The sequence below is a fragment of the Takifugu rubripes genome, chromosome 22 (assembly GCF_901000725.2).
Source record: "Takifugu rubripes chromosome 22, fTakRub1.2, whole genome shotgun sequence".
Lineage (NCBI taxonomy): Eukaryota > Metazoa > Chordata > Actinopteri > Tetraodontiformes > Tetraodontidae > Takifugu > Takifugu rubripes.
The window spans coordinates 11,674,743-11,685,374 of NC_042306.1; the positions used below are offsets into that span (position 1 = coordinate 11,674,743).

The window sequence follows — 10,632 nt, forward strand, 5'->3', positions numbered from 1 at the left end:
CCCTATTGCAGATGAGACAAAAACACAGCATATCTTTGAAGTGCAGGGAATTAAGTATGACAGGGTGAAGAAACTTTTTATGGTTGTTCTTATCTTCAGGACAAGGTTTTGATGGGGTTTAAGGGCTCTGGAACTTTTGCATGGACAGAATAGAAATAATAAATCATTAAAAAGAGATGCATTATTGGCTTGTTTAGTTTTAGAGAACTTAGGTTGAAGGAGATAAAGGTTCCATTTTTTTTTTGTCTAAACGGTTGATTTATTGTGAAAATATTGTGAGCAGACAATCAACAATGCAACGCAACACAAATATGTATTAACAAAAAAGCACTTTTAAAAAATGGAACATAAACATGTTTTACCATACATAATTCGAAGAAACAAAAAGAGACAATACATTTCCCTTTTCTGTCAGGTCAATACATTATCATTACCACATTACACTTACATTTTACCATGACATTCACATAGTTTTACTAAAGGCATTAGTAGATGGTCTCTAAAACAAAGAAGTTAATTTCTTTTTAGATTTCACCTGAGTTTAATTCTCAAAACTAACTCTACAGAACAGGATCTAGGATAGAAAATTACCACTTAAAAGTCCTTTTGCATTATCTGTTGTTCTTCAAAATATAGAACTGCACCTTGGATAGTTTATATATGAACAACAGTCATGAAAAACATAATTATTTTTTGGTCATAAATAGCAGCAGTTAACACAAAACATATGAACAATAATGGGAATTGTAAAATACACCTATACCTGAGAAGCTAACCCAGATTAGAAATAAATAAACTGCTGCTAGATGGGGAAAAAATGAAGAAAAATCTCTGAATATATAAAAACAAACAAAAAAAACAACAGGCTGGATAATTCAGAGGACTGTTTACCTGTGCGCAAACAAATCTGCCAGCTAAAGCTAAAATCATGAATAACATTTGGCCCATTGTCTCTGTTTCTGAGTCAAAAGAAGACAGAGTAACTAAAATTACATCTGCAAATATTATGAATCATTTTTTACACGGACTTCCACGGGTGAGACCTATTGTGCCATTAGCCACTTGTAAAGGTGCTCTCTTGGTTGATGCTCTCCTTCGCCTCCACTGGGAGCGCGTCGAAGAGATGGTCCTCCACAACTAGGCCAGTTTTGCGCAACATTCGGCAATTCGCCAACTGGACGGGCAGCCTGTCCAGGCAGTTTCCTCTCAGTTCCAGATGTGTGAGCTGAAGCAGGTGACCCACAGACTCGGGGAGGAAAGTCAGCGCGTTGTTCCCCAGAAGCAGGGCCTTGAGCTTGAGGCATCGGAACAGAGGTTTGGGCAGCACCTCCAGTTTGTTGGAGTTTAAGGCCAGGTACTGGAGGTTGTGTAGGAGCGCCACATCTGCAGGGAGCACGAGGATGGCGTTATGGCTCAAGTCCAGGTGCCACAGTTTTGGTAGAGTGAACAAAGCTGGAGGAAGGGACTCCAGTTTATTGTGAGAGAGGTGCAGAGCCTCCAATGACCTGACGTGGCTGATGGAGGAGGGGATGGTGGTGATTTTGTTGTGCCACAGCTTCAGGCAGCACAGTCTCTTGAGGTGCTGGAAACTGATGATCTCCTCGATGGTTCGGATGCTGTTAGATTTCAGGTCAAGCTCCTGCAGGTTGGTTAGGCTGAAAATAGCGTGTGGAATTCTTTCCAGTTCGCAGCTGTGCAGCTCCAGCTCAATCAGATTAATCATCTTCTTCAGGCTGTTGAGCACCATCAGTTTTGTACCGTCATTGTGCACCACCAGCTTAATCAGATGTGGAGACAGCTCGGTGATGTTTGTGGGCATTTTTGCGAGGTTGCTCTTCAGGCATAACGTCTTCAGATGCCTCAGATCCCGCATGGACTCCAACCCGATCATTTTGTTGTTCTCTGAACTCAAGTTGCCAATCAAGTTGAGCTCCCTCAGGCTCCTCAGCAGGTAGACCCAAGCTGGGATCTCGGCAACATCGGTGAATTTAACGTGAAGACAGCGAAGGTGGTCCCTGAGGAAGGCGAATCCTGTCTGCTCCACTTTGGCAGGACAGTGGTAGAGATGCAGCTCCCTTAGGCTGGACATCTGGGAGACCTTCGCCGAGAACCTCACCTCCGGAATCAGCTCTAGCCTCAGCACCTCCAGGTCGGTCAGGTCGAAGACCGCGTTTGGTAGACCGGAGAGCATGAAGAGGTGGAGTTCCTGCTGGTCCTGCGCGTTACGGGTCACCAGCTGACGGACTTTATCGAACGTCCACTCGTGGTTGAGGCTGATCTCCCTCAGCTTGTTCTCGCTGACCTCAGAGAGGAAGACGCCAAAGCGTTTAGAGTACAGCTGGTCATATTGGTCGACCATGTGTAAGAGGAATGCAAAGTCGTTTTTGACGTCTGGAATGTCGCTAAAGCTGCTCTCCTCGCGGACTTTCTCGAACGAGTACTCTTTCAGGGGCCGACGAAAGACCCAAAAAAGAGCGTACAAGCAAGCCATCCCGTAGATCAGGATTAAAGCCATGTAGCTGATTAGCAGCTTGTTTAGCATAAATGCCATATTGTGCGTACAGAAGAACTTTTTATAACCAGTTAACTGTTTAATGTCCGGTTCACACACATGCTTAAAGTTTATTTTAGCCAGAAATGTTGACGTGTAGGACAAAATCAAGATAAATTTGACCGTCTTGACGATCGTTTGCACCACATAAAACTTGTAGATGAAATCGCTGTCCTCCACGTGAACTCTGAATTTTCTTACTTTCTCAAAAAGCGCTTTGGCCTGCTCGCCGTCTTTTTTGTCCAGGATGGTCATGTTGCTTGGAACCTCGGCGATGGGCTTATCTGCAGAAAACTTCACCCCGAGCATGGGCGTGGACGAGTTTGCGTTGGACGCCTGATCGCTGCCCTCCGTGGACACCTGCTTCGGTGCCGAAGAGCCTCCCGTCAACCTCTGCTTGTTCTCCTCGGAGTCCTCACAGGCCGTTTCGGATAAAGCTTTCGTAGTCCAGGGGGACTCGAAACACCGCCCCAGGATGGACACAAAGTGCTCAATCTTTGAGCAGGTTTTAGGGTATTTGAACCAGAAGTTGCTGCTGACCATCAAAACCAGAGTGTGGATGAGGGTGAGGTATGAGAAGTACTTGGAATACCAGGGCAAGGCAACATGGTAACACATCTGATTCACAAAGGCGTATTGTTGAAAGTCTAGATTGGTCCTGACCCCTGTCGGTGGAGGCTGTCTCCAGAATTCCTCAGAGGCCGCAGACATTTGTTGTTGTGTGGCATGGATCTCATGGACAACACTGTCAGGTAAGTCTTTGGTGACCAAGGGGGCAGAGGTAAACATAGGGGCGCTGGTGCCTGATGACCCCTGCGTGGTCTGCTCCGTGAAGGAATTATGTCCGGCTCCCGACTCCTCTTGTGGATTCTCAAGACAAGGCAAGCAAGCCATGTGATCCTTTGTGATCTGCATGGTCATGCCAAATATGGCCAGCATGAGCATGACCAACCCCAGATAGTCCATCAGAACGTCCCACCATGGCTTCAGGATTCGGTAGGTTGGCTGGACGTCGTTCAACGACGCAACCTCTGCGAGTGTGAACATCACTGCAACACACAGAAGAGTCAGGTAACCTACCGGAGAGTGATGGACTTCACTGAGGTAGGTGGAATAACTTAATTCTGCCCATATGGTCACAGGACAGAAGATTCGTGATAAACAAAACAACCCTGTAAGCAATTAGAAAAGTATGTTTGGCTGTTTTTCAAATGATATGTCTGCGATTTGATTAATCAAGAGCCCGCCAGCATTAATTAACCAAAAAAATCAATTAAAGTTTCTGCCATTGATGCCTTAGGACATTCCACAGAGAGCATTTGAAATGTATCAGGGCTTTTAAAAGACATTTCCTCATTGCACCACATTTCTACATTATTTGATTGCTGCCAAATGAAATGAAATTCTTAACTCGAACTAGTTAATACTGCACAGTGCTTTGTAATTATCGGCAGACATTTTCACGGTGTCTTCATGCGTGAACAAATAGGCCGGGAAAAAAAACGTGCAAAGGGCGGAACTCGAACTCGCCCTGGCACCGGGGGCAGGGCGCCGCTCCGCAACTGCCTCCATCTGACCGTGGAGGGGTGAAAACGCAGGAACACACGGTGCAAGCGATCCCATACTGCTGATAAAAGCACCCCCCGGGCATACACTTTTACTACACATTACACGTTTAACAAAATATGTCTCTTTTTAATCATTCCGCGCCTGCTTCCACCACACGTGAGAAGTTCGTGCGCAGTCAGTTATCGAGGTCAGGTGACATATTGAAAAAATGAAAGACTTTTTTTTTAAAAAAGAGGAAAAAGCGACCCACAGATGCTTAACCCTCACTACAATTTACTACCTATGAAAACACCTCAGGCGGGCGGGCAGGTAGCGAGATTAAGCTGTTGCTCAATATTTTGATCTACAAAGATTAATATGTGACCTACTTTGACCATATGAAATGGAAAAAAAACTTACTCACTCTTACTTACTCTTCGTGAGGCGTTATCTCAATCCAATTTCAACTTCTTCGTCTTGCACGCCACTTGCCCCCCACCCCCCTTTCTCAGGTGAACCTATAACCTCATTCCCAGCACCGTTAATAGCTGTGACACTTCACGGCTGTTACGTAAATCGAAGCTTCGATGCTAAACATTTGTTCGTGACAGCGCGTTGTGTCCGGCTCCATCCCTCATACCTGAACCGGGAGAGGAAACGGGCTGCGATAGCCTGTGCCCACGCAAACCTCCTCCTGGGAGAGAAGTATTTCAAAGCCGGAGCAGATCCAATATGGAGCCGCACGAACCGCTGCTGTGACTTTTACGAGCGCGTCTCATTGGCCGGTGCGCTCGCAACTTCCAGAAAACGCCGCCCCGATAACCTGTCTGCGCATGTGGGCGACTTTCAATAAACTGAAGCAAACAAAGACTAAAAACGTGTCTCCGGATGTCGGCATTTACACGCTCATATCAGATGTAAGGCTGCTAGCAAGCCACTGACATAATTAGGTCTATTATCCGACAAAAGGTAACGATATTTAAAGCAAAGCGACACGCAAGACCGGTTTTGTACGATGATTAAAACGTTAGTAAACGCGACACGAGTTCCCGTTTTTGCCCCAAAAACAGGATTTTCAAGGGGAAACTGTTAGATTAACAACGTCTGTCAGTCAGTCAGTCGCGCTTGGCTGATGATGCATCCAGTTGAGGAAGTGGTGTCTACTCACGCAACTGGTTGCAACCCTAACAGGTTCCAGCCGGTCCAGGGCGACTGGCTCTCGGCTCTGACTCGCTGTACTTTGAGAGAGACAAAGAAAAAACAAAAGAATGGGAAAACAGCCTCCAGGGTGTGTAATCTGATGTCAGGTCCCCTGTGTCTCGAGTCTTAACACTGGGCTACAACCACTTTGGGTCTCGCGTCTTTGATTCCATTCTTTTATTCTGAGAGATTTATGGCTGGATTGACCGGGATTATTCTGCACAAATAACTAAAGTCACCTAAGAAGCCCCATAAAGATAGCTGCGTGAATATGCAGCATGTGTAGTAAGTTCGCAAACATGAGGTTTTATTATGTATAATAAAGTATTTGTAGGATATCTTTACTGTTAATAAAACAGACTACAGCCAGACTCACAGTCACTGGGTCCATTATGGGAACTGTGGTTTGACAATGTGGTGCCTCTTCTCTCTGACGAGACTACCGGCTCAGGACTCTTGGCAACCAGTTCAGAATGTCAAGAATTGGTTCAGTGAGGTGTAAATTATCCTGTGTGGATTTCCCTGTTGGAGTTTAGTGAAGTTATTGACATGAGTCAGTTAAATCTTTGTGAGTAGCCAACGGACATAAACAACCTCCGATAAAAGTCTGAGGCACTGAAAGGGTTCCTGGCCATTACTGTGGATCAGGTGTCAGCCCACAGACTCTTTGTTTGTCTTAATGTAGCGTAATGTGATACTGCACTTAGGAAATGAGCAGCTCTCTCACGTGGGTTTGAGACTCTGGAAGCACACTGGGTTTGTATACATTTTATGCCACGTGCACATGCTGTTTGGGGGGTGTTTTTGTTCACAGAACTTGCAACATCCATCCTGAATGTGGCTCCATGCAGCAGTCATGCATTTGTTTAATTTACAGAGTTCATGGCATTTTACAGGTTTTAGCAGTTGCTTTTTTGCAATTTGCCACGATAATTTTAATGTGTTTTGTCACTATTGTATAACCTATTGTGGGGGGAAAAATATGGTCAGGCTCAACTTGGCAGCTCCATCTGCTGTTATCTTAATGCACACGCTGAAACTGGCGTTAAATATTTATAAAGTATTTAGATAGTTGCTGTAATAAATTACAAACAGTCAATTTGTAAGCGTATCGCAAACAGTGTTATGTTAATATTAGAGGGATGGAACGCGATGCAAGATATGTGTTTTAAAGTAACAGTACAAAGCCACAGGCTTAAAAAATGAAGTTATAATGAATACATTTTAATATTTAAATCCAGTATGAAGGTAATGAGGTTTATATGCGTTTACAAGGTCAACAAGGCTTTACAAAACTGTAATTATGATGTGCCAGTTAAATACCCTTAAGAGGAAAATGAGAATTTAGATCGAAGCCCCTGCTTTGTATATTACATTGACATGACACCAAATACAGATATTTCCAGATTATGTAATTAGAATAATATGCATTTGCGGCAAAGATCCATTGTTTGCCACAGAAAAGTAGCTATTAAGCAGCGGTGGGTTGTTTTTTTATGACGACATAGTTTGTTCTAAATGGGTTTCCGTACTTGATAGATCACGTGACCAAAGAGGTTATAAATACAGGCTCAGCGTTCTTTGATACAAGCAGAACTCGACTTAACATGGCGTCTACGAGCCGGTGGGTAGCGGCGGAGCGCAACTCTTTTCTTTAACCTTGAATAGCTTGTAGTCCACCAGAGGCAATTTTATAAAAGTTAACGTGAAGGAATACTAACAGTTGCTACCATGACTTCAAAAATGCGTTATTGTTCGCACCGCTGCGCAAGAGCTAGCGGTTAGCTCAATAGCTCGTGGAGATGTTACTAGAAGTCAGTGTCCAGCGGTTTAAAGTCACTGTTGGGTCAGCACATAATGATCCATCGCCGTCTCTCAACTCTGTAAACGTGTTCTTGTTTAATACTCTCGGGTTTAAGATTTGCTTTTAAAATGTTTTGCCAGTATGAGGTGAGACGCTAAGCTAAGAGTCGCTCTCGTTGAGCGTTCCTGTTTTAGTGCGGGTTGTCTAACATATCCTCAAAAAATAATATATTTAATAATACCAGCTAAGAGACGACCCTCACAAATTTTAGTGAGAAATGATATAGTGTGAGGAAATACGCTATGTGTTCGCGTCTTAACAGTTTCAGTCTTGGCCAACAGATTTGTGTTGTTTTATTTCCCAATAATGCTACGATGTTGTGTAGCTCCAAATATCATAATCATGGATGAGCTACATGACTAAGATGCCTCAAAAGATGGAGTTTTGATAATGCTGGGTTTTTGTTTCCTGTAAGCACTCAAGTTTCAGTGTATCTGTCACAGATCTGCTCCACGATGAAGAATGATCAACAAGAATGATGAACAAATCTTCCTTTGCTTTAGGAACTTCGATCTTTGACATCCCACGTTGTTAATCTCTGACTTTGTGGCGCCAGTTATGTCTTTTTAATGTTTGAATCACACAAATGTGATTTTTGTTTTGGTGTACCTGCTTTGTGATGACTTTATCGCGATGATTTCTCCCGTTTTGAGTTGTTTTCATCGTTTGTCATTCATTTTGTCTCTGCAGTGGAGAGTCCCTGGGTCTGCCCAGAGTTCAGTGTCCGAATCACCCGGATTCCATACTGGTGGAGGACTACAGAGCGGGGGACATGATCTGTCCTGACTGCGGCCTTGTTGTAGGTCAGTATGTGCTCTAAACCCGAGGATCTTTACCTCTTGGTTTCTCTCTGCAGATGAACAGGGTTATTTGTTTATCGAGTCTACATCTGGGGGTTACGGCTCTGTTCATACATTAAACTGTCAGCTGTGTGGGGAGCAGAGAAGTTCTTTAATGAGTCTTGTGAGGAGAGAGCATGTCAGGTGACGGAGGAGAGATGCTGTCTCCTGGGCGCTCTGCTCCTGCCTCCACGGGTTCAGCTGGCCTCCCTGGAGATGAATGTCTCTTTTCTTCCACATATTAGAAAGTAATAGGATTAAAATATCAAATCTAATCCTCAGCTCTGCCGTGATTCCAAGAACAGTCGGCCATGATGGAAGGAGAGATATTTTTAGACAGATAGTATGTCGTCTGTCACATGTTTTGTAATTTAATATCCCGTGGATGTGTTTGTCCCTTTATAGCGGCGTACATGTATTTTGTGAAGGTGACGGCAAAGATGTCTGAAAAATAGAGTTTCCGAACCACAGTGTGAATAAAGAAGTGAGGAACAGTGATGAGCAACAAGTCCCCGTTGGGAATGGAGTTAAAGGTGGTGTAATCTCCTACTTAATTGATCCACAGAGATATAATCCAGCCGGAGCTGCTGTCACAATGTGCAGGAGAATAATGGAAGCCTTCATTATAATCATCCATGTTTCCATCCGACGCTGATCCCACACAGGGTGTTTTTTCCTCTGCTTAATCAAATAATCTGTCTAACGTGTAAATGTGCCACATTATTCTTATAAACCAGCCTAAAATCTCTTGTAGGTGATCGAGTCATCGACGTGGGCTCAGAGTGGAGGACGTTCTCCAACGAGAAAGCCCTCAAAGACCCATCCAGAGTGGGAGATGCCCAGAACCCGCTGCTCAACGGGGGCGACCTCACCACCATGATAGGCAAGGTGGGAGGTGGCTGTGACCAGGCGCCGCGCGCCCTCGTTACTATAGCAACCAGACATTTGTCCTGCCGGGAGAAGCTGCTGAGATTTCTGCCGTGATGACGACAGTGACTGAACGTTGGTCCTCTTCTTCCACAGGGAACAGGCGCGGCTAGTTTCGACGAATTCGGTAACTCAAAGTACCAGAACCGCCGGACCATGAGTAGCTCGGACCGGGCCATGCTGAACGCCTTCAAAGAGATCAGCACCATGGCGGATCGCATCAATCTGCCGCGCAACATCATTGTACGTCTGTCTGTTAGTCTCGTGTGGCCACACGTGACATTTTCAGCTAAATTACAGGACTTTCCAGGACCGCTGGTCTCTATCGTACAAACTAGTTTGGTGCGTTTGTTTTCCTCTGCAGGACAGAACAAACAACTTATTCAAGCAGGTTTATGAGCAGAAGAGCCTGAAGGGCAGAGCCAACGATGCCATCGCCTCCGCCTGCCTCTACATCGCCTGCAGACAGGAAGGTGTCCCCAGAACTTTTAAAGGTCAGACTCAACTTCTCTTTAAGCATTTAACACGTGGCGGCAGTTCAACTGAGCTGCATGTTGCAAATAGGAAACAAACCCCGAGGACGGATTAGGAGGGCAGTCAAGGCAAATTAGGCTGTTTAAGTTATCTGCAGTAATTAAAGGCAGAAATATTCCCGTCTCCCTGGTTTTATAAAATCGAGATCCTGTTGATAGAACAAGAGGGTGGAATTCACCAGGGAGGTTCCAACAGCACGAGACAATGAGATTTTCCTTCCCGCACAGAAATCTGCGCCGTCTCCCGCATCTCCAAAAAAGAAATCGGCCGGTGCTTCAAGCTGATCCTGAAAGCTCTGGAAACCAGCGTGGACCTGATCACCACCGGCGACTTCATGTCGCGCTTCTGCTCCAACCTGGGGCTGCCCAAACAGGTGCAGATGGCGGCCACCTTCATCGCCAGGAAGGCGGTGGAGCTCGACCTGGTGCCCGGCAGGAGCCCCATCTCGGTGGCCGCAGCAGCCATCTACATGGCCTCCCAGGCTTCTGCAGAGAAGAAGACCCAGAAAGGTGAGAGCTCTGGGTTCCGCACCGATGCCGGAACCTCTGCTACCTCAAATCAGTTGAAAGGACCCAAGATCACCAAGGCAACAGCAGCACTGGCACTTGATTGGCTATCTGACCTCGTAACGTTCGTAATGCTTCCACAGAAATCGGGGACATCGCCGGCGTCGCAGACGTCACCATCAGACAGTCGTACCGCCTCATCTACCCGCGGGCTGCAGAACTCTTCCCTCCGGACTTCAAGTTCGACACGCCCGTCGACAAGCTGCCGCTGCTGTGAGGACTTTGTCCGCGGTTAGAAGTTTCATGTTGCTCTCATGGGACTGCTTTTCTTTATCCTCTTTTTTGTTGGAGTTGAAATATCTTCCTGGTTCCTCTTTAAGCCTTCGTGAAGGCACCCACAGGAATAAAACTGTCACATTCCAGTGCTCAAACAGCTCTGCCAACTGAACATACAGCATTTGTCTGTATATACTGAAATGTATATATGTCCAAGTGGGAAGGTGTATTGGTTGCTATTTTAGGCTGGTTTCATATACTGTTTACAGAACTTTCCTTTTGTAGAAGAATGACTTGCTTCTATTTTCTCCATTTGAATTATCAGGTAATTTAAAAAAAAAAAATTAAAGTTTTTTCTAAAAGGTCACCAACTTGTGCTTTTAATTG

The 10,632-nt window shown here is 45.2% G+C and overlaps 2 protein-coding genes across 5 annotated transcripts; one reads left to right on the plus strand and one right to left on the minus strand.

The window, feature by feature from the left end:
* Window positions 1-234: 234 nt before the first annotated feature.
* lrrc8da (leucine rich repeat containing 8 VRAC subunit Da) lies at window positions 235-5,260 on the minus strand. Of its 4 annotated transcripts, none has more exons than XM_029830798.1 (2): window positions 4,740-5,260; window positions 235-3,600 (listed from the first exon to the last, which is right to left on the minus strand). In XM_029830798.1, the coding sequence occupies exon 2, from the start codon at window positions 3,596-3,598 to the stop codon at window positions 1,055-1,057; it is 2,544 nt and encodes an 847-aa protein (XP_029686658.1). In that variant the 5' UTR covers window positions 3,599-3,600; window positions 4,740-5,260; the 3' UTR covers window positions 235-1,054. The 4 variants fall into 4 exon arrangements, with proteins under 4 accessions (XP_029686658.1, XP_003975747.2, XP_029686657.1 ...); XM_003975698.3 differs by having other exon boundaries at window positions 4,524-5,260; XM_029830797.1 differs by having other exon boundaries at window positions 4,520-5,260.
* A 1,562-nt stretch (window positions 5,261-6,822) lies between these two features.
* On the plus strand, window positions 6,823-10,609 carry gtf2b (general transcription factor IIB). Its single transcript, XM_003975720.3, has 7 exons — window positions 6,823-6,923; window positions 7,854-7,966; window positions 8,757-8,890; window positions 9,026-9,172; window positions 9,294-9,423; window positions 9,691-9,972; window positions 10,113-10,609. Exons 1-7 carry the CDS (start codon window positions 6,907-6,909, stop codon window positions 10,244-10,246), a joined length of 957 nt encoding a protein of 318 aa, XP_003975769.1. The 5' UTR covers window positions 6,823-6,906; the 3' UTR covers window positions 10,247-10,609.
* Window positions 10,610-10,632: the final 23 nt, after the last annotated feature.